The 24,579-nt window shown below is 39.8% G+C and overlaps 1 protein-coding gene across 1 annotated transcript in view; it reads left to right on the top strand.

The window, feature by feature from the left end:
- Nucleotides 1-24,579, top strand: part of LOC310759029 (dystonin-like) — a 306,438-nt gene that overhangs the window by 251,535 nt on the left and 30,324 nt on the right. Inside the window, exons 71-85 of the mRNA XM_083605788.1 lie at nt 314-532; nt 1,998-2,201; nt 3,239-3,470; nt 3,566-3,792; nt 5,552-5,674; nt 6,181-6,282; nt 10,079-10,180; nt 12,589-12,762; nt 14,503-14,658; nt 16,516-16,713; nt 17,410-17,538; nt 18,938-19,108; nt 20,957-21,112; nt 21,372-21,578; nt 23,243-23,362. Coding sequence (XP_083461914.1) covers nt 314-532; nt 1,998-2,201; nt 3,239-3,470; nt 3,566-3,792; nt 5,552-5,674; nt 6,181-6,282; nt 10,079-10,180; nt 12,589-12,762; nt 14,503-14,658; nt 16,516-16,713; nt 17,410-17,538; nt 18,938-19,108; nt 20,957-21,112; nt 21,372-21,578; nt 23,243-23,362 — 2,520 coding nt within the window. The remainder of the gene's footprint in view (nt 1-313; nt 533-1,997; nt 2,202-3,238; nt 3,471-3,565; nt 3,793-5,551; nt 5,675-6,180; nt 6,283-10,078; nt 10,181-12,588; nt 12,763-14,502; nt 14,659-16,515; nt 16,714-17,409; nt 17,539-18,937; nt 19,109-20,956; nt 21,113-21,371; nt 21,579-23,242; nt 23,363-24,579) is intronic.

Genomic DNA, 24,579 nt, shown 5'->3' with positions numbered 1-24,579 from the left:
GTTCTTAAAACTTACTTGAAATGCCTGTTGAAATTTTAAAAGGCCTTCAGTATATACTCAAAATTCAACAGGAAAGAGGGCCTGCCTGATATCAACCATGGGGGAGTTCCATAGAATTGGACCCGGAATGCTGAATCCACAACTCCTTGGGGGAATATGCCTCCCCCAAGCACCTGCCTACTTGCCCCCTAAAGGACTAAAAGATTGCCCACCCTGTTATATAGCAAGACTAGTCACCTGCCACAATGGTAATCTTGTAAATGTCTCCAACCAAAATATAAATGCTGGTGTTTGTTGGTAATTTATTTAATAGAAGAAGCTGGAAGACCTCTTGCTGAAGTATAATACACTCTGTCAAATGAACTCTAAGAGGAACCTGCAGCTAGAAAGAGCTCAGTCTCTAGCCAGTCAGTTCTGGGAGACTTATGAAGAGATTTGGCCATGGCTAACGGAAACACAAACAGTAATATCACAGCTTCCAGCACCAGCTCTTGAATATGAAACCCTAAAGCAACAACAAGAAGAGCACCGGGTAAGTTTGCAGTTGTCTTACAAAATGCTGTTAATTCCAAAGGTCAAAAGAAGTGCAGCCCTCTCTTTAGCATGTCATATTCACCAAACCAACCAATACTTATCAGATTTTACGTATTTTTTACTCTCTGTTAAAAACAACAACCCAAAATTCATTTTATTATGAAACAAACATTTTCTATTTTAATATAAACACAAGTTTGAGATTATTCTCAAGGCAGAGCAATCATTGTGAAAAGTGGATTAGTGAATTAGTGGCCTAACTCTGAACAAATTATTTACATTTTTTTTAAAGGAATGAGAATGTACAACAGTATCCAAAATAGCTGGAATGCAAAGCAAGCTGTGGTGTTCCCTAAGGAAAAAAAAATCAAAAATCCAAAGTTGGGAAACACCTTAATTTGGTCCAGCCAAAGTATCACAATCTTTTGAGTTCTCCAGAACTCTTAGTCAGGATGTTATGTAAAGCAGAGAATGGGGAAAAGGGGGCGGGGGACAGCAACAAACAACAAAAATGGTTGTGGCCACTACGTCTGCATTTAGATTCAGTTTTAAGAGAGATTGCATGCTGGATTGGACTAGGTGCTGCAGACTCAGTCTGTACCCAGGATTTTGGGGAAAGAGGTGATGGCTGACCCCCAATTTTGGAAACATAAAGTCCAGCAGTTACTCAGTTCTGCCTCCAGCCTTAACAAAAGACAGAGGTTCCTGATTAGGCAGAGTGCAGCAATAAAGAGAAACATGGCTGTCTTCATATTAGCAAAGTTGGAGATTAATTATAGAGAGTGTTCTGGGTAGAAAAATCAGCTAAAGCTTCATTGAGTAGTAGTGAAGGCATACTGAATACAACAGAAACTGGAGACAAACAAAAGAATAAGTACCCAGAAGCACCTTCTAAAAGTGAACTTTAAAACTATAACAGTTTGTTCCGTTAAGTTATGCTTTAAATGTGCAACAGTGTGTTGCTTCCATTTTAATGCACAACATTTTCTACGAGTCTCAAAAATATTGGATGATCTTAATATGATTCCTTGACGTAACCTTGGAGGTTTGATTTGCTTGCTTTTGTTACAGCACTCGAGCACTAGCGAGCTATTTATAATCATATTTAAACAATTTGGCATCTTCTGGAATGCCATTACTTAATAAATCATTTAGAGTGCCGGACAACTGGCTGAATACTTTTGACTAGTTATATTGTTTTGCTTCCCAGATTCTGTTCTTTTAAATATCTTGGTTGACTAAAATGCTGTTTTTCTAGTATAAAGGAAACATTATATGCTTAGAGCTGAAAACACAACACTAAGGCTAAATGGATATATCCAGTATGAGTTATACTTTGTCTTAGCATGCAGCTGGGATTGTTTATTTAGACCACCTTGCCAGCTGAACGTGTTGGACGCACAGACAGCTGGAATGTGGCGATGTAAGGGTTAGATACTGATAAGTGTTTTGCTTTGCTATAGCAACTGCGAGAGTTGATTGCTGAACACAAGCCTCATATAGATAAGATGAATAAAACTGGACCTCAGCTTCTGGAGCTGAGCCCGCGAGAAGGTTTTTCAATCCAAGAGAAGTATGTAGCAGCTGATGCCCTTTATAGTCGAATTAAAGAAGATGTCAAAAAGCGAGCTCAGGCACTGGACGAAGCCATTTCTCAGTCTACCCAGGTAACATTATTTATTAGAAGAGCAATTAGATTCCAACTGCAGGATGTTGTTATCTTAAATCAATAGACTTTAGGTACATAGTGGACTTGCCAAGACACTACGTCACCAAATATGTGAATACTCCCATCATTGCACATAAATTTGCTCTTCCTATCTGTTAAAGAATTAAGGGCATTGTATTTTCGTGAATCAAACCTTCCCCGTGTGCCATCAAGTTCCTCGAAGGAAAGGCATGATTAAAAAATGGAAATATTCTTATCCTATTTGGGAATTACAAAATTGTTTTTCCCTGAATAATAAGGCCAGTATCCTACATAATAGTGATTTGTTCATGCATGCACACAATCAAAGAGGCTAATTGGTATCAAGACAGCCCAGGGTTTCTCCTGGTGTCTTTGCCAAAAATAGTGGTGGTGGGACAGTGACTGACTGTTGGTCAGACTTGGCATGAAGCAACTTCCAACTTTCCAAGGTAATGCTACTGCATTATAGTTTTCTGACCCTACCTACTTAGGAGCTAGATGCTTACATTCATACGATGTCTATTAATCACTGCCGCATAATGTTAACAGTAATTAACCAATGCAGTAGGATATTTATTAGATAAAACTTATTAATAATGTGAATTGCTGACATTTTTTAAACGACATAACACATTGTGGCAAAGGATAGGTGAAAGAAAAAATGTGTTATTCCCTCTGTGTTATAAAACCATGTTCAGGAAACTATTAATACATAGTATTAATACATGGTGATGATGAGACAGATAACAATTGGTCTGTACTGTGAAGCTGCCTAGTTCACTAACAAACAGATATGATTTGGACATCTTGATTGGGAAACATAAATTTTGCTTAAACTAAGATCATAAATCTGTTGAGAAAGACAAAAAGTCACAAAAATAGTTAAGGATGCTTTAAGCATGTTCATTCAGCTATAACTGGTTTTTTTCTGGTTTGACCCAATTCCTTTTAAATGTTGCTAATAATCTGTCACTCACCCAGTCTTCTCTCCCTCCTCCCCATTTGTCTGCATAGTTCCATGACAAGATAGATTCGACCACTGAGAGCCTAGAACGCATTGTTGAACGTTTGAGGCAACCGCCTTCCATCTCAGCTGAGGTTGAGAAGATTAAAGAACAGATCGGTGAAAATAAGAACGTGTCTGTCGACCTTGAAAAACTTCAGCCAGTCTATGAAACCCTCAAGCAGCGCGGGGAGGAGATGATTGCCCGTTCAGAAGGCGCTGATAAGGACATATCTGCTAAAGGTAGACTTTAGAATTTTACATTTCAAAATAAATGCATGAACAAGTTTCCACAAGCAGAACTTTATATACCTGCCCATGTATATTTTGCTTCCTAGTGGTTCAGGATAAGTTGGATCAAATGGTCTTTATGTGGGAAGACATCCATACCCTGGCTGAAGAAAGGGAGGCCAAATTGCTTGATGCAATGGAATTAGCAGAGAAGTTCTGGTGTGATCACATGGCTCTCATAGCCACTATTAAGGATACTCAGGATTTTATCAGAGAACTAGAAGGAGCTGGAATTGATCCTTCAGTGGTAAAGCAACAGCAAGAAGCAGCAGAGGTAGGTGAAATGTAACTGTTGGGCTTAGACTACTGTCCTGCTCCCATATATTTCTTAGCAATCATGTATAAGCATGTTAGTGGTTTGGACTATATTGTTATGCTATGTTTAGTGGAAATTCCTTTACAAATCATCATGGCTGGTTCAGATGTAACAGGAAACCATTGTTTCCAGCTATGTGAATGAGCCACACTGAACCACCTCCTCCCGTCTCCAGTGCAAGGTTCTTCACAGCTCATTCACATTGTGGGAACTCCTAATTACCCATTATATATGGACAGGACTAGATATAGAGTCCAGCACCATCTGTGTGGATTTATTTTGCTTCTTTAAGAAACATAAATCCCTGTGTGTAACAAATGCATAACTACAGGTAATCATGGCCTGCATTTTTTTTGCCTTCCTGCACTAGTCGGTAATGCCCTTTTTTCTCTTCAGAGTCTATGCACTGCTAAAAGAAAAGACTTGCATGGGGGAAAATGCATTTGAAGTAATAATGAAAGGTGATGGCTGTGTTCTACCTCCTATGTCAAAGGCAGTTTGCCTCTGAATATCAGCTCCTGGGTATCACAAGTGCTGTTGTGCACAGGTCCTTGTGGGCATCTGGTTGACCACTGTGAGAACATGATGCTAGACTAGATAAGCCTTTGGCCTCAACCCAGCAGGACTCAGCGTTCTTTCTAATGACTATTGTGTCCTTATAAGCCATTTAATGATGATTCAAGCAGTGGGCCGGATTCAGTTAACCCAGTTTGCTTATGGAAGCCAGCACAAGAACTTCTACTAGCTCAATAGAGATTCACCCCTCTTCTCCCCCTTCACCGCAAATCTGCTCTGGAGGGTCAGGGGAACCCCCAGAACAGCATGGAGAGGGAGGAAACGGGAGATAGTTGCATCTGACAAGCAGAAATGCCTTTGCTGATGGAATATTGGCATAGTGTGATGTTGAATTCCACCCATTAAGTGGGGGAAATTCATGCATTAATCACCCTTAAAAGACCATCCGTTCTCACCCAGGTCAATCTCCCTCCCAACTTGGTGTTCAAATGACTGCACAAGTTTGGTCTTTTGGTTTACGTTTCTAATACGCACTCCCCTCCCCAGTATTGCCTGTTGAAGTGAGAGACTTTCCTAAGTCATTTGTGATTTGCTGTGGTAGGATGTGTGTGGGATAAAGTGGAAGAGAGGGAATAAAATAATCTCACTGCCATTGGACATGCCTAAAACAGCTCTGGTTTCCAACCTTTATTCACAAAAGTCATAAACATTCATTACAGGGAAATAATAGCAGCCTGGGACCATGTGACATTGAGACATTGCATTTTTATTTGATAATATTCAGAAGCAAGACCTACTAATTTGTTTAAAAGGAGGCTAGTATTCACCTTATTTTCTTAGCATTATGGTGTAATTTTCCCACACTGTATGGCTACAATGTTAGCTTATTGAATTTGAAAGCTGTTTTTCTAAGCAGGTGGATATGTCAGTCCCTGTAATGTTCTGGATACAGAGGAATTGTTAAGCCCCTGCCACAACAACCATCTGCTCAATGGGTGAAGAAAAACCTACTCTTAAACTCCCTCCTTCATGTTGTCATCTTCTTTATAAATCAATATATTTTTAAAATTTAAGGTCAGCATGGCCTTATGCTATGCTAGTTAAACACTAATGAATAGCAAATAATGTTTGCCACTCTGAATGAATCTTAAATATTAAATTTAATTTATGGAAAGTTTAACATTTTGTTTCTCTTTTTTAGACCATTAAAGAAGAGATAGATGGGTTACAAGAAGACTTAGATGTAGTGGTAAGCCTTGGCTCTGAACTGATAGCAGCATGTGGAGAACCTGACAAACCATTAGTCAACAAGAGCATAGATGAGGTATGAGTCATGTAATTGTTTGGCATTTTATGCCCATATGAAATGGATAGAATAGAAAGGTGTTTCTTTTTTAAAATTGATGTATGGTGCCTAATTTAAATACTTGGCAAACAAACAGGGTTCTTTGGGGAGTCAGAAGTAAAATTCACCACACTGGCTTCTGGTTTGATTTTGAAACCTTCAAGGCACTTTGCAGAACTGAAATAAACCTATGAAGCTTATAGTTTAACTTGCACTATTAAGTGGAACCATCCACATATTTAACTATGGCATGGTAATAAGCCACCCAAAACTTGGGTGGATGGAATCCTGGTCCTTGATAGAGACATATCCACCTAGATTTAGTGATGTTCCTTGCTCTTATTATAGTATTAGGGAAGCTCTTGCATAATTTTTATATTGCAGATACAGAAACCTTAATCTAATGTCATCCTAAGTTTTAATATATAGGTTATAGACATTGCCTTCCAGTTTTTTATTCAACTGAATCTCCATTTAAAATGCAGCTAAATTCTGCTTGGGATGCTTTAAATAAAGCATGGAAAGAACGTGTTGACAAGCTTGAGGAAGCAATGCAAGCGGCTGTTCAGTATCAAGATGGATTGCAGGTAAGGTTATTTTAATCTTTAAAATTTACAAGCATTATCTAATATATTTTTTTCTTTTTTAAGGGTAACGTTTTTAATCAGCCAGAGACCCCTGATTTGATTCTGAATTGTTGGTTCAGAACAATTGAAAATGTTGGTTTTCATTTAACCTCTTAAGCACTTAATGGTTGTATCCTATTATGACCTCATCTTCATCCTCCTGCAAGTTCTTAGATCGTCAACTTCTGAATTTGCTTGGGAACAGCACCCCAATTTTTTCTATTACTATACCAAGTTTGTATGATGAGGAATTCTCAGGCAAAATGCAAGCCTATGTTCTTCTTTCTGGCAACACAAGACAACCTGGTTGTTCGGGCTGGCTTTTGGTGGAATTGGGTATTTTAATTTGATGTTAGTGGATATTCTGTTTGTTTTACTGATCCTGATTTTATAATAGTGTTGCATTCCCCTAAAACAGAGGCTGGGGGAACCTGTGGTCCTCCAGATGTTGTTGAATTTCAGTTCTCATCAGTGCCAGCCCACGCAGCCAACACTCAAGGATTATGAGAACTGTAGTCCCAGCAAACCTGGAGGGCCACAGGTTCTCCATCTCTGCCCTAAAACACAGGGTGAGGCAGCTAAATTTCTAAATGAACAATTAATAAATATGTATATTAGGGCATGAACCATCCAAAGTTAAATGCATGTTATGGGTCATGCAATGTGCTACATTGGAGATGTGTGATTGGATCTCCTAGCATATTCTTCTTCTCCTAAAAGTGTGTGTGTGTGTGTGTGTGTGTGTGAGAGAGAGAGAGAGAGAGAGAGCGAGAGAGCGCCACAGCACAGGGGGCATTTTTAAAATTAAACCCCCTCCCCTTTTTTCTTTCTACCCTGAGCTGCTGTAGAAGGAAAATCATATGGGCACGATACTGACCTATGCATAGGTATTTTTCCTTGTGACTAGTTCATATGTAGGGACAAATCTTGGTTTGCTGTTACGTGTACAAACCAGGGCAATCATCAAACTCACATGTTTTCCCCTCTTCCATTTCCCTCCCCTTTATGCATTGGAGGAACAAATGTAAAGCTTTAGTTGTGGTTTGTAACAAACGGGTTAGCGCAAATTATCAAATGCTGGTTTGGATGCCTCACGTTCTCAGATTTTGATGGAACAGGAAACCATGGTTTGTTACAAACCGGTAATGAAAGCTTCACATTTCTACCACTGCACATGATCCTGAGACTTGCTGCTGGTCATTCACATAATGAAAAACCATAACTTTTTTTGCATATGTTCAAGACCTATATGCCAGTAAATGAGGATGCAGCAGTAGATCAAGAGAACCTCCACTGAAAGAGTTTGGTCACTATGATACATTTAGCTCAGACAAAATGTGAGATGGTGACATTCAAACCAAAAGGGGGGGGCTAAACTTTTTTTGGCAAGGTCCTTTGTAGTTTGGACAAAAGATTCACTTGGTAGATTCTATACATTTTAATTTGCTGGTATGTCATGGTAGTTGACATGAAATTTGTCTCCAATAGAAGCATGTCTATAATTGAATATCTTCACATTTTATGGCTGCTAGCTTCCTAACCATCTATTGATAAGGTTCAGGTTATAGTTCAGGTACACTGGGTGTGTAATAGGAGTGCTAAACTTAGCTGATGATTTTTCAAGTGCATTTTTTAAAAGAAAAGTGGTTAAATAGTGCTAGGAACAGAAATGTTAAAAATAGTTTATCTAAATTTTTAACATCTCTTTTTTTTCCTCACTACTGTACAATATAAGCATTACATGTCTGTTTTTGATCAACAGATCAATTTTAGAAAGATTACTAATTGCTTATTTCAATAAAGATAGCTTTTCCATATCACAAGGTTTGAAGGTCAATTTTATAGCATTTACCTATGTGAGTGTAACTGATCCTATAACCAGGTTTTAATCTGAACATATTCCTATTGATTTGTTGTTGTTGTTGTTGTTAGAATTTATGTACCACCCCATACCTCTGGATCTCAGGGCAGTTCACAGAACAAAATCAAAATATAAAACCACAAAATATATAATCAAAATAAAAACAGCAGCCCAATAACTCCCCCCTCCAAAGAACCACATTTTAAAAGGGCATAGGATGTTAATCAAATCAACCTGGGTGGGGGAGACCAAAGCAGCCCTCTCTGCCTGGCCCTTTGCACTCTCCCCGGGCCACCCACCTTCAACTGCACCCCCTTCCCCCAGGTCACAGTCAACCTTACTTTATACCCACTTTGACTGTTTTTGCCTGGCTGGATTGTGTTCTTGAACTCTGATAGTGCCACTTAGTAACCTGGATGAGAGTATGGAGTGGAGTGTGTAAGTGTGTGTAGAATCAAGCCTGCTATATGAAGGTAAACTGTACATTAGTTGCTTTACCCACTTTGCCTTTGGGCTTGCTCACTATTGTGGACTACAGTCTGGAAAAAGGGTTCCCCATCTCTGCGTTAGAAACTGCATTGCACGTTGGACCGTGGTAAAATGTTAAGAGGCCGGACAACATCGTAACATCATGCCCAATTACTTTTTAGACTCTTTTTTTTATTTAAAAAGACTGTATTTGACCAGAGGGTCCCAGCAACGTGCTTATTTCTATATTTCAGCTTTCATTACTTGGCTTTAATTCCTAACTTAAAAGCCATCAGTTTCTTAGTCTTTATCCTGCATTGTCTCCAGTATGACGCTATGTCCAGAAGACACTTGCAGAAGCAGTGCGCACTCCAAAAAGATGTGGATCTTTCCCACCAAATGGAACTAAGCAGGCTAGTTCCTAGATTTTATTGGGGTAGGAGAGGTGCTCTTTGATATATTGACATGCACATGTATGCATGCTCTTAAATGGAATACCTGCTGCCAAATTGGAGGTGAAGTGTGAACACAACTGCTCAGGCATAGCTGATGCATGATCCCCGGTAGTATTTCACACCTCATTAATGGGGAGTGAAGTGGCCTTTGTTATCCAGTGTTATGAAATGTCCTTGAATGTTATGAAAATCTGGCTCCCTCTGCTGCATTTATACCCATCTTGAGTCATAGATATGGCACTGGAAGAGTGTTTGAATATCACCCTTTGAGCTTCCTCTAAAGACCTTCAGATATCTTGAGAATTTTAATAAATGATTTGACTCATACATTCCAGAAGTATAGCCAGATCACACTATCTGTTACCTCAAAAACAACAAAGAGATTTGTGGCACTTTAAAGACTAACAGTTCAATTCTAGGCATGACCTAATGAAACTTATTCGCAGGTAGGTATTAGAGGATTGCAACAAATACGTGACAATAATTTGGTTAGTTCTTAAGATGCCACAAGATTCTCCGTTGATGCCCCAATTGTAGGTTTTCTGGGGATAAAAATATTTGACAACTCTTACATTCAGAAATGGAGAAGTGTACAAAAAGTTATCACAGTGGAAAAACCCAGCAGAAATTCTTTGAACAGGCAACAACTGTTTTGTGTGGGGGTTATGTTCCTGACCCCCGTGCACATCAGTGGAGTGTGCATAAGCCCACTCTGCCCCATTATGCCTCTGCCCCCCCCTTTCAGGTAATGTCCAGGTTGTGGTGATGCGCATGTTCACAGTTATGCACATATTAGACAAGCATGAAACAGTTGTTGCCTGTAATACAGTTTTATTCAGTAGCAAATATACAGTAATTAGTGGCATTCACAGATCAATTATTATTATGTTGCACCTACTATGAGGCTATGCTATAGCATTACTTGGACTACTGTTTTACCTGATTTTCGTATTCTTATTCAATATGTTTACAGGCCATATTTGACTGGGTGGATATTGCTGGCAGTAAATTAGCTGCGATGTCACCAGTTGGAACAGACCTAGAAACAGTAAAACAACAGACAGAAGAAATGAAGGTATGAAACAGTAACTTCTTATGAATGTACATCTTTCTGTTAGTGTTAGTGTTCCAAATCGCTTTGCATTCAGTCTGTAACAAAAAGTAAATTATTTTCGTATGGGCATGTTGTTTAAAAATCTACAGCCTTTCTGAGTCTGAAAGTAATATGACATCAGTTTCCTCTCCGAGTTAATTGTGGATTTTTTTCCAAAAGCGGTTATTTTTTCATCACTGCATCAATTACTTTTATGACACCCAGCTTCCCTTTTAGAATGTGCACAAGTTCCTGCAAAGCCTGTCATTCTTCATACCATGGATTAGTCCTAAACATTCATAGATCTCTTCATTTCTACTGCAGCCCACTGGACTATAAAGCAAAATCCCCAGCCAACTCTAAAAGCAATATTTGGAATGGAAATATGACTCATTCTTTTCATAATACCTGGATGCTGCTGTGTGCTTTGCACAGGAAGCAGAGATGGTATAGGATATCCTGTTTTAGGGCACAGGATTAGACTGGATGAATCCACTCCAGTCCTGTTTTTGTATGTGAAAAGCAGGGCTTGAATATGTTGGGAAATTAAACAGGAAATTTAACAGCCAATATTTAAGCCCTGTCTCTCAGCAGGGGTTGAAGATTGAAAATTAGGGTTAAGAAATTACTTCTAAAAATGAAAGTGGGGATTAAGAGATCATCAAAACAGGGCAGAGTGGTGATAGTGATGCATCATCTTGACCCAGGGGTATACAGTAACAGGGGCAAGGGGGAAGCCCTTCTACATTTCTCACTTCTGTCTTATTGAATCAGTGTGTATCTTTGGTAAAAGATGTTAGGCTAGATAGGGAATAGGATTTTGTGAATGGGTCACAGCAGGGAGGCTTCAGGGAGTGTTGGCTGGCCGCCCAATGACTTGCAGAGTGTGCTGAGGGCAGAAAGAAGTTATTTATGAAACCTTCTTCCTTGGATCTTCAACAAGCTTTGGGTGTGCAAAGGATTCCTTTCCTCTTCTGTGCCTGGCTCATCTGGTTTTGCATAGCTGTTCTTGGTCTGTGGGTCCCTGTACTTAACAGGTTTAACAGCCTTTTCAATAAGCATGTTTTTAAAGCTCTGAAGAAATGCCTTTTGACAAAAGAGAAAGCATTTGTTAACATCAACCACTGACATTCAAAACTCATGATGTAGAGTTTGTCTTTTTCACAACCAAAATTAATATCAGATGAAAAAAATTCTCCGTTGGGTGGGTTTTCTTCCTCCATGCTTTTTGCAAACACTGTAGGGATATTTTGAATAAGGATGTATTATGGACATGTCCTCATGGCCATCTACCTTGAGCTCCATGCTGCTGTGTGCATTTGGAAACCGGGATATGACCCCTGGAACGGCTGTTGCCATTTCCTCTAAGGCTAGCAACAGAAATTCTGTGTATCCCATAAGTCATGCAGTTGGTGGGGAAACTAATGTTGCTAAAGCCTCGAGCACATTCTCACATTGGTGATTGGTTGCTGAAGTGTCGTTCTTCCACATCTCTGCATTTATTTATAATTACATCTAATTCAGAGATGTAATGATATTAAGAAAATGCATGCCGAGAACTGTGACTCATGTAAAAATGCAAGGGGTAGACTCTTCTGGATTCAGCTAATTTATTTATTACATTGATTAATTACTCCATAACCACAGGAGTGTCAAACAATTAAAAGAATTTAAAGTATAAATCCAATAAAACATGAAATAACACCACCAAAAATTGTAGAAAACAACAGTCATGTCAGAGCAGACTGGGTCAACAGTCAGGTAAATATAACAATGGACAAGAGAGAGCCACAAAATATCATTGTACAGGTAAAGCTATATTCTAACCCTCAATGAATGCAGACATTAATATCTCTCTGTGTGTGCCTGTGCATTGTCGCAGCCAACAAGCTATGTTTTTCACCTTTCTTTCCAATGCCATGCTGCTTACCAAGAGGGGTAGGGTGAATGCAACAAGAGCTCAACATGGTGCAGGAGCAGTGGTGGACCCAGTCTGATGCTCCCACTGCTGTACCCACACCTGTTGCCTTGGCTCTGCTACTGTCCCTCTTGGTAAGCAGCAGCAATGGATGGCATTGGGAAGACAGGAAACAAACACTCAGGTGCAACAGCTGCTACTGCATGCACGTGCGCACACAAACTGATTTTTAAATTTGTTTTAAAACTTCCTGCTTTTGCATGCTGGATGCGTTTTCTTTTCCGGTGCAAGAGTGAAGTGTGCCTTCTGTGTTCATTTGGAGAAAACACATGCCTTGGTTATTGGAAATCCAGGGGCAGAAATATCCGGTGTGACCTATTTGGCAATTTTGAAATAAGGACAGAGCATCCTACTAAGCGCTCTTCTCTGGGTGATATTCATTGTTGACTATTGTCTTCCTTGGTTTCCACAGCAATTTAAGAAAGAAGCCTATCAGCAGCAGATTGAAATGGAAAGGCTGAACCACCAAGCAGAGCTGTTGTTGAAGAAAGTGACAGAGGAGAGTGATAAGCACACCGTACAAGACCCCTTGTCTGAACTTAAGCTGTTGTGGGAAAGTCTGGAGGATAAAATTGTTAGCCGCCAGGTAAATGGAAACTGAAAGGGTAATATTCTGCCTTATGTTGCCATGAAATGCATGTTCTCTGACACTCGTGCTCTGAAATTTCAATAGCAACAGTTTCTACGTGGAAACTCACTTGTGTGTCAAAGTTTATTACGTGAGCTAGGGAAGGTGTTCTCAAAACTGTGGTAATCCATAGCAGGTTGGCATCAAATACTCATATTACTTTTTAACAGTTTTTTTATTTATTATTTTCAGTTAACATATTGCATTATATTTTTAGTGTAGTACAATTTGAATTGATTGGAATGCAAATTGTAATACAGCAAAATACAATACATTGGAAGTAACTTTCTGACAGTAAGAGCTGTTCGACAGTGAAACGGACTCCCTCAGAAGGTGGTGGACTCTCCTTCCTTGGAGGTTTTTAAGCAGAGCTTGGATGGCCCTCTGTCATGGATGCTTTAGCTGAGATTCCTGATTTGCAGGAGGTTGGACTAGATGACCCTTGGGGTGCCTTCCACCTCTACAGTTCTATGAAATACGAAAGCAATAAAAATATCACTTAAAATCATACAGCATCTAGCACGTTACATTACAGTTGCTATAACAGACAGAAAAATCATGGAATGGCCCACCAAGGCCATCAACATTTTTTAGTGGTCATGGGGGGAAAGGGGGTTGGAAACCCTGAGCTTAGGGGATTTTCTGCACTGCTATAGAAATGCAATGCAAACTTTAAATTGGGCTATATTTTAGGGTAGCATGGTTAAAATCTTCCGATCCACAAATTGAGCCACTACAGAAGAGCAATTTGACCCAAGGAGACAGCTGCCACACGGAGCAGTTTCCAATAAGCTTCCGGGCAGCAGATGTTTCCTGCAAATCAGGCTGTTGTTGTTGTAGCTATGAAGCTAGAAGCTGTACACCATAGTTATTTTTATTTATTTCTATGGGTTCACCAAAGTGCATTAGCAAAAAAATATGCTAGTCCCTGCCCCAAGCAGATGGCAGGAGGACATAGTCCAGTGTGTTTAGGGTCAGTGGTTTATTGTAAGTTGCTACACCACAATATTAAATCAGACATATGAGGTACATGGGGAGAGATGGTTGGGTTTCGATGGTGGAGCTCCATTTTCAAATTCTGACCCAAACACGAAGCTCACTGGTTGGTGTTGAGCAACTCTGTCTCATTGACTAACTATCCAAGATCCTTGGATGATAAAATGATGCCTTTTATATTACAGCTCACCCTGGGATGTATTTCTAAAAATAAATAATTGCAAAAGAACTTTAACTTCGTGTCATCTGCCTAGAATTGTTTTCAGATAATGTTGCTGCATTCAAGCGCATTACATAAAATTTAGATGGCATCTCTTATTCCAGGAGCAGTTGGTGACAAGGGGGAGGGGGCGGCGCTTTGCCTTTGGCTCCTGGCAGTGGAGTCTCTGCTGCTCACCAAGAGGGTGCAGGAGAAGGTGGTGGGGAGGTTGAGAGTTGGGTCTACATGTTGGTGGGAGCACTAGATAGACTCCGCTGTTCAACCTGCACAGTGTCAAACTGCTGGCTGCCTCACCTCTCAATAGTTGGAAGCAGCTCCACTGCCAGGAGGCCAAGTGCATGGTGACACACCTCCTCGCTGACTACTCTTGCCGTATTGCAATCATTCATTTGAGGTTTGATGCAACTAAGGACATTTTAAGTCGCTTGCAGCCTTAACATAAAGTACAGTAATAATTCCTTCCATTCTGGTTTTTTTTACAGCATAAGCTGGAAGGCGCTTTGTTGGCCTTGGGGCAGTTCCAACATGCCCTGGATGAGTTGCTCGCATGGCTCACCCATACAGAGGACCTGCTGAATGAACAGAAACCTGTGGGTGGTGACCCCAAGGCTATTGAAATTGAGCTGGCCAAACATCATGTACGTAACTGATAATTCTGAGATCCACTGTTTTAGATATATCTGGATCCTTTTTATGGCAACATTTGCAAAGAGCATTTTTGTACATCACCAAATCATGATTTCAAAGGATGCAAGCCCAAAGATAAATTTGTATTACAAAACATAATTGCTAACATATAGATATTGTTGTTTCCTCCCTTCTTTACATTCCCCAGTCATGATGGTTCAGAACATCTCATTGGTTTAAAAAAACAACGTATTCTTGGCAAAGCATCACATACCTGTCGTGGCTTAATAAATGAATTGCAGGTACAGAAAGGGTTCAGCAAACACTCACTCTTAGGTTCTTCCTGCTCATTTAAGTCTTCCATGCTAGAGAGTACTTCCTCTTTGATCATCAAAAAATTCAGGAACTTGGCAAGCAGTTGCCATTGTCCTAAAAGAGTGGAGGGGAGAAAAAGTGGCACCTGTTTCTGTAATAAAAGTTTGACTTTTTCGAATTGATGGACATTTATTTAAAACAATGAATAATAAATCTTTTTACATGTTCAAATTGTAACACAGAAGTGAGAGTGTATTCAAACATAGTTCTCACTTCACTAAATCACATCATACACAGTAAGTTTCCCTTTCCTGCACTATGAAGACCATTACGGTGATATAATTTCATTTCTCTTACCCCAAATCTGAATGTTACACATAGGATCAATCCACTTAATGATTCCTGCAACAAACATCCATTTCTGCTATTTTCATATGGCAGATTCTCTTTATTTGCCCATTGGCTTAAATACCATTTTCTTCAAACTCCCTAAAATTTTTTCTCTTGATTTGGCAGCCATCCCTGAGATGCAATGTCCATTCTCACAGGATTCAGCATATAGGAAGATTTGGATAGCTTGGCATAACTCCATGAAGAAATTAGCAGAATGTTACATAACACCCCTGAACCCATATACTTTGACCCTTGGGCACTTTGGCCACTTAGCCACCCTTAGAGGTCCTAAATAGGAGGCGCTATCCATGGGGACAGGCAGTTGCACCTCTCTCTTGACTGAACCATAATCCTCAGAGCTTTCATTTTTTTAAATAGCAGGTTTCTATAATGAATAGGTTAATAGGAGGAGCACAACAGGAGATGAAATATGCAGACAGTATTCTACTACATGGGAAGAAATTAGGCTGCTCCCCCACCTTCATTGTTGGCTGCCAGCCAAGATGGCTTTAAAATAGGATTAGGAAAAAATGCATGGAGAAGAGGGCTATCGATTGCTACTAACCATGAACAATATGCCTGCACAATTGGACTCATCAGTGCTTCTGAATACCAGTTGCTGGAAAGCACGGGAGATTGGGAGTGTTCTCGTGCTCAGGTCCTGCTTGTGCATTTCCCAGAAGCATTTGGTTGGCCACTGTGAGAACAGGATGCTGGACTAGATGGGTCCCCCCCCCAAAAAAAAATATTGTGAATGCCCATGCCTCCTAGTTACGTTAATGGGATGCTATCATGTCTGGATTCCCTTTGTATCAACCATTACAGTAATGTTGTAAGAAATACTTTCCTATTAGGAGAGTATAAACAGTTATGGAAGTAAAGAAAAAACGCTAAATTTAGTCATAGCTTCTTTTACAAATAGAGCACACTAAAATATGTAATGATTTTTGGTAGTAAAGATAATGCTGTTAGGTCAGGGATGATTGTAAACTATTAATGATAGTCGCATTCCCTTAGGCAAACTCTGAATCCTGTATGTGCTATACTTAAATACTGCCCGCAGTGTTTTTTGCTGAAATTATTATGTTGCTACTTTAGTACAACTGAGTGAAATTAGCGTTTTTAAAATACTGCGAGGCATGACATGTTTGTAACTTCAGGTGCTGCAAAATGATGTCTTGGCTCACCAGTCCACTGTGGAAACAGTTAAGAAAGCAGGAAATGACCTTATTCAGTCAAGTGCAGTTGAAGAAGCGAGCAATCTGCAAAGCAAGCTGGAACTTCTGAATCAGCGATGGCAAAATGTCTTGGAAAAAACAGAAAAGAGGAAGCTGCAGCTGGACAGTGCTTTGATCCAGGTGTGTATGAGAAACTGAACAAAAGGGAAATAAACTTGCATTGAATTAATATATTTGAGCACATTTCAGCCAATGTTAGGTTCTTTTACAGTCCTACTGATTTCCACAGGAGAATTGGGAACCCAGTTAGTTAGCTTTCTGTCACTGAAATCGTAGGACTCAGAAATGGATAACTTTGGCTGGATTGTGCCCTTGGAGAACTAGCAATAATTTGAAGTATCAAGTTATAGATCATAACTATCACTGAGCCTGAGTTTGTGTGCTTAAGTACCCATTTGTACAGCAGTTTTTCTCTGTGCCTAACAGTACTGTAATTAATATTTGCAGTCGTATTTACTGTATGGATGATTTTAAAAAATGCATTTCCAATTGGAATTATTTGAAATATAAAATATAATTAGCAAACACCCACATCTATATATCTCCATTAAAAGTTTCATACAATTGATGAAATGTTTGTGGGTCCTTCCTTCCTTCCTTACTTCTTTCTTTTACATTTTACCCTGTTTCATTATACGGACAACAATTTGCAGTTTTTACTCCAGAGGATATCTCTGGTTTAGTAGCATTTCTTTTTAGAGTTTTCCCCCCCCTTAAGTCTGATTTCATAGGCTCAACATTTACAACCCCTTAGCTGATGTAGCATGTTAGGTTATTGAAATATGTTCTGAAATGCTGTGGTGATGTATCACTTAGGCCCAAGGTTTCCATGGTGAAGTTGAAGATCTGCAACAATGGCTGACAGAAACGGAGCGTCAGCTTTTGGCATCGAAACCCGTTGGTGGTTTACCAGAGACTGCAAGAGAACAGCTTAATATCCATATGGTAAGGATCTCAATATTGCAGATGGTCCCAATTTGGAAGCTAAACTTTTGTGGCCGTTCGTAGTGAAACATTTGCAAAATGAAATGCCTGTAAGGTTTAATGAGAACACTCTTTTTTTTTTTGGTAATTTACTAATTAGCAAAACTGATTGAGCAGTACATGTGTATGTCTGAACAGTTCTCAGCATTATTTTACGGGGAAGAAAAAGACTTTAAGGGTATTGTTGATGACTCTGTTACTCAGCTATAAAGTTTAGCTGAGTACTAGAGTCATCAAGAATACCCTTAAAGTCTTTTTCTTCCCTGTAAAATAATGCTGAGAACTGCTGACAGTTGAGTTTTTTTCCTTTTCTGTATATCCTCCTCTTTAAACCAGATTGTTTTTGAATTTACTTGCAGTCTCAAATTTGAGAGCTTATTCTATTGTTCCTTAGCTTTTGTTAGAACATTTTTTAAAAAGCTAGCCAATGATTGCAGAACATTCTCCATTTATTATTTCCTGCCTCATCAATACAACTCATGTTACCAGTACACAGAGGCAAAGACTGTACTCTAAGTTACCAGACAGCACAATGGTATTCTTCTTTTCAGTGTCTGAATGAAGTAGTTCAGAGCCAAAACCTCATTAACAGTTGCTTGCCCTCTTGTACTTAGAATATAAGATTAAGTTCTTAACTGCAACTAGGTTCAGATTTAGGTTATCATTCAGTGGTGCTGCAAGCATGTGCAGCATTGCAACCAAGGTCTGGAATGTAAAGAAATGGCACTCACGTGTGGGAGAAAGCTTTTCTACTTCCTTTTTAAATGAAACAGCTTTAAAAATAAAACAGCCAGCCCCAGGCAAACAAGGCACACAAACTGCCTTTCTTTGCACCCGAGCCTTGGTGTATATTTCTTAGAAAAGCTAACTTAGACGATAAGTACATATTTGACGGAGATGCAAATCGTAGCTGGTGGGTTTTTCTGTTAGCAGCTTCACAATCTTCTGTGGTTATGCCTTTGTTTTCGATCAGCTTTGATCACCATGGCCTGGTAAGATGGTTCATTTCACGCAGAAATTTAAGGGCACAGGCCAAAGCTTATGACTGTCTCACACACAAGTAATAAATCAGATTTTACTGGGCTATTTCTTGTGTTCTGAACAGCCCTTGTTTTAGCCTCTCTTTTGAACCTGGAGAGGGAAGGGAGAAGTGGTATATCCATGCCCCTGGAAATAAGTTGTGGGCTGCAGACTGCCCAGGTCTGGAAATGCACAGTGGCACCTCCTTTGTTCAGCTCACATTAACTCCCCAAAATATAGCTAGCATGTTTAAAGTAATATGTGAAGCTTTTAAGGGGGTAACATTTTCGAATAAATGTTTATGCATTAACGATTTGCAATACTTTCCCTCTTTGTTTAGGAACTCTGTGCTGCCTTTGAAGCTAAAGAAGAAACATACAAGTGTCTGATGCAAAAGGGCCTACAGATGCTTGCAAGATGCCTAGAGACTATTGAAACAAATGTTGAGCAGGACATAAATAATCTTAAAGAGAAATGGGAATCGGTGGAAACAAAGCTGAGTGAAAGAAAAGTATGTTGCATATTGAACATGGGGAAATTCTCTGAAATGTGTCTTAATATTAGAATATTGCAAATACAGAATTTTCCTTTTAGTAGGCGCTAGGGATCCATGCAATTAAACCTGTAAATGATGTCACACACCATGATTCATCTGGAAAAGCTGATCAATAAATTACATGGCAGCAGACCAATGTTTGTAAATGAAAACACCTCCTATTGTAGTCTATAGGTCGCAGACCTAAGGAATGAATAAATCCTTTCTAGCCACCCAGTCCATCATCCTGTCAGCTTGGAACTGATGCTTTAATTTTATTGCTGGCATTTGAACATAGCAGTTCTTAAAAGTTTTAAGTGATGAGGCCTCTCTCGTGCCCTCTGGGAGGCGACCTCATATTCCTGGATAAGCATCTTACTCATAGCTATGGGTTTCCATGGGGGTGGACATTCTTTTGTAAAAAAAATAAAAATAAAAAATATTCCAAACATAGATAAACAGTTTACTCTGAGCCAGACTATAAATTACATCTTGAAACAGCTGAAATACAAATGTGTTCATAAGAAACAGAAATGATTAAACAAACAAATGAAGCCATTCTTGGAAAAAAGAGTATTTGCATTCTCATATAATGTAAATTTACAGGATTGTTTCAATTGTATTAGATAGCCTGGGCCAGCAAAACCTTGGGTAGTCAGTACAGTTACGTATGATATTGTAGACAAACCATGTTGACACCCAACACATTATATTCTTCACCTGTATGAGAAAGGGGCCCAGTTCACATTGTATCACTAAACCATTATTTAGCATTGGGGGATAAGTCGCAGCTAGCCTCAAAACTTAAGTTGCAGCTAGACTAGCCTCTAGACACATTAAAGAAGTGTTTCAGTTAAATGCGTTGTAAATTTAAACAGGGGAAACAGGTAGAGAAAAACGGGACTCCACAGCGCCATCTGGTAGGACACTGTTATATCGCATATACAATCTAGCTGAGTCCTTGTTCACTCCCCTCTCCTCTCCGCCCCGAGGGGAAGATCGAAAGCTTCCACTTCCATTTTGGATAAACCACTGTTTAGCACTGCATCTGAACCATAAACTGCATAAACAAGACAGCTTCTTAAACTATGGCTTAATTTTTTTTTCCATTTCGGCAAGCCATAGTTAAGATTAAACACATGAGTTTGGATGCTATGAAAGGCTCTAGTTAATAAATAAATAAAAATGAAACCTCTTGAATTTCTCCTTCTGACTGTGCCATAGTGGGGAGGACAGGAGCTTAACACTCACTCTCATAACATCTGAAACAGCAATAATCTGTACGGTGAAAGAGAGGGGGGTAGCTTCCGTTCTGCACAAAGACTTACCAGCCCCAAAGTTGTCTGAACTAGACCTGCGTTCGGCAAAAAAGGATAGTCTCCATAGTGCAAATTCCCAACTTTATCTTCCTAATCCTTCATGCAATGCAACCGCATATCATCCCCTTTTCATGCAAGCAGAATCAAAGCTGAAATGATGTTCCTGGATTACTGTCTGAATATTTGTAAGGCTCATCATTTAGCACTGAATGGCAGGAATCTGTATGTGGCATTGGATGCTCTTCTGCCTGCTCAGTCCTTGTAGGTTCTCTGTTTTGTCAGTTTCTGCTGAAATATTTTTAGAAATATTTTTCCTTGTGTGTTGTTTAAATATTCAGAGCATACCAGTATTAAACGGGGGGGGGGGGCGGGGTGTAGGCAACAGGACAACAGTGGCCTTCTTCCAAATTACATTCAGACATGATTTGGTTTATTTCTCTATAAAGTTTATATAGTTTCTAGTATAAACTGTCCACTGCTGCTAATTTATGGTGTGTTCTTACAGATCAAACTGGAAGAAGCTCTCAATTTGGCAATGGAGTTCCACAACTCACTGCAGGACTTCATCAACTGGCTTACTCAAGCTGAGCAAACCTTGACAGTAGCTTCTCGGCCAAGTCTTATCTTGGATACTGTCTTATTTCAAATTGATGAACACAAGGTATGTACAGAAACAACAACAGATGTGCAACTTTCTTCTTCCCGTTCCTTGGACCCACAGGCTGGCTGGCTTGTATTAATGTTTAAAGCAAGCCAGCACCATTAAAATCCAAAGACATTTTACAGTTTTTTAAAGTGACATTTTATAGTGTCTCTGACCCATAAAGCAGTGCATAACACCATCACTTCTTAGGTATATATCTGCATCCTAGAAGACTCTGAAGCTTTTCAAATACTATCTTTTTTCTTTCTTTCACAAGGTCTTTGCCAATGAAGTGAATGCCCACCGTGACCAGATTATTGAGCTGGACAAAACTGGAACACATTTGAAATACTTCAGCCAGAAACAGGACGTTGTCCTCATTAAAAATCTGCTGATCAGTGTCCAGAGTAGATGGGAAAAAGTAGTTCAGCGCTTAGTGGAAAGAGGAAGAGCTTTGGATGATGCAAGGAAGCGTGCCAAGCAGGTAATGTGACAAGTCTTCCATAACAATTTGAGCGTAACCTTGCTGTAACTAAACCCATGTTTAAATGAACAGTGTGATGACTTTAAGTCATCTGGAGGAAACTGGAATATTAGATCAACAGGTTTGGCAAGTAGTGGGAACCAGAATGGCTGTTTCTTCAGGCCAGACACCAAAAGTGAAAGTAGAATCTTTACTTTCCAACCAAGCAACAGAGTGGTATATGGATGTAGTGTTCCTGTTTTGCATGGGAAGTTCATCCTTATTTTATTTTTCACAATCATCTTCATTAATCCACCATTTTCTGAAACAAATTGCAACCTCTCTACATGGGTGCTTCTAGCCTTCTCAACATTTTTGTAGTGTCAACTTAGGCTGAGGCTCATTATCAAAGGGATATGACTGTGTAGGGATCATGTCATTTCAGGGTTTTATGTATGTGTAGAGGAGGTGGATGAAAATCAGAGCCCATATTTTGGTGGGACAGAGAGATGGCTACATGAAGCAGGCAACTCAAACTTTTGATTATGTGTGTTAGTTTTTCATGTGGGCTGCAGTTGTCATGTGGGCTATTTTTAAACAAAACAACATCCCATATAAAAAATAAGGAAGTACTGTCTCTGCATGATTGCAATACCCTCAAAACAACACTTTATCATCCCAACAAGATAGTGTGTCTAAGGAAAGAGTGGCAAACCCATGGATCACATGGGACCCATGAGGCTATGTCAGGCAACTTACTTGCCCCCAGAAAATTTGGGACCTCTTCCTCCACTTAATAGCAAAGGTGCCTCTTCTCCTTCTGCTGTGATGCCAGAAGTAGGACACTGAACTCAAGAGACACAGAAGCACTTCCTTCTGTTTCCTGAGCTCCAGGTCCTGCTTTCAATGTTTCCTTGCCAAAAGGAGAAGAGGCACATTGGCAGGGTAACTGGGGGCCTCTTGTTCTCATTCCAGCCCTGGGCTAGGAGGAAAGGATCCCCTCTTCCTAGTCCAGCACTGATGTTGGCAGAAAAACAGTATGCATGTTCTATTGACCTCTAGGTATGTTGTGTGTATGTATAGTGTATGTTTCTACATGTGGGTGCATGGGTGGCAGCATGTTATTTGCGTTTGTGCTGAGAGTATGTGGCCCTTGAAGGGTTCAGCAACCCTCAGAGTGGCCCTCGGGCCAGAAAGGGCCACTCCTGGTCAAGTAGATATGTCACTGTGTCAATAGAGGTTGGGAGTCTTGGATTTTCCCAGCATGGGGCTTGAACCTTATACTCTGCTGACTGAGCAATCCCAGAGAAATTTCAAATAATTTGCATCACTCTAAAAGGGAAATAGTCCTTTGGTCCAACATTTATTTGTGTGAGTCCAGTCTGGATTGCCTGGCTTTTAATATTGTGGGCCTGATTCAACTAAGTTGTTGCACCAGTGGAAGCCAGCACTCTGAGATCTGCCAATGCAACTTGGCTTCCCGTCCTCGCCTACCCTGCACCCTCCCCATTTAAATTAGTAGACATGACTGACTTAGACCCATTAATTTCAGTGCATACACTCTGAGTGAAACCTAACTGAATGCAACCCTTAATATTTTTTCAAAGCTAAATGTGCGTTGAATGTTTTGAATGCATAATCTATGCCTATCAATGTATGTAATTGAAAATCTTGCTTTTCCACAGTTCCATGAAGCCTGGAACAAACTTACTGAATGGCTGGATGATTCAGAAAAGACTCTGGATGCAGAGCTTGAAATTGCAAATGATCCAGACAAAATTAAGATGCAGCTTGCCCAGCATAAGGTGAGTCACTGGTAATGGAATGTAGAGGCTGTCCAATCAGATGGCAGGAAAGCCAGTGAACCAAGCACTGTGTAATTAGCAGGAGGAGGGAGATTTATTGGTCACTAGGTTGGAATGTTTGCCACCATCAAATTCAAACACTGGCAGTTTTCCAGCTTGTAAAATAAATAGAAGCTGGGAGGTTTCTCTGCAGGGTTCCATCTTCTGAAACTACATGTGGAAAGGAAAAGCACAATAGTAAAGAATCATAGGAACAAGATAAAGGGCACTATGCTATTTTTTCCTGTGTGCAATGTTATAGGACAATAGGATCTGCTAGAGTTTAACTACACTCAAGACGGGCTCAGAGATTGTGTGGATCACCATTTGTAACATGTTTTTTTAAACAAAAAACAACCCAGCTTATCTCAAAAAAATAAGCAAAGTACAGTTTGATGGACAAATCCTTAATCGCTTTAGTGAAACAATTCCCCACCACCACTTGGAAATGCATTAGATGCAATGGGACTGTCAACAACACAAATGAACGTTGCAGAAGGAAAAAAGAGAGTTTTTCTGTTAAGGGTCCACAGCTGTCAAGCGCCTTTCCATAAATCTGGTGATGTGCGATGAAAAGTAATCTGTGAACAGGGATTATCTGCTCTGCAAAACTACTTGCATGCTGAAGTTCAAGAATTACTGTTACTTTGGTCTGCCTAGCATTCTCAATATCTTGGTTGTCAATCAAATTTTAGCACCTTACTCTTAAAAAAACAAAACACTCTTTCTTAATGCTTTGTTTGATTTGCACATCCACTGCTAGTTTTGTTGTTGTTGTTGTTGTTGTTGTTGTTGTTCTTTTGCCTTCCACCGTGTTTCTTGTTAGGAGGTTTGATCCTTTTGTAAGAAACCGTTGTTTCCATGTGGCAGCATCTATACTTTCGAACTCCCTGTCTGTCTGCATCAGGCAGGCACCTTTCTGCCATCTCTTAAAACAGGCTTCCTCAAACTCGGCCCTCCCAGATGTTTTTGCCTAAGACTCTGTCTGGATGTAGAGGGTGTTAAAACTTGTCATGACTAGATGAATGGGTAAGATCATTACTATAAATAAAAGATAATGCACAAGTGGATTCATATCAACCAGCAGCTCTGCTTAATTATGACTGCTACTGCCTTTTCTGAACACCAGAAGCTGCTTTATACCAAACTGGATGTGATTTCACACAGATTTCACACAG

This window comes from Podarcis filfolensis, assembly GCF_964270895.1.
Source record: "Podarcis filfolensis genome assembly, chromosome: 3".
Taxonomy (NCBI): Eukaryota; Metazoa; Chordata; class Lepidosauria; order Squamata; family Lacertidae; genus Podarcis; species Podarcis filfolensis.
This window is presented reverse-complemented; position numbering and strand designations above follow the sequence as displayed.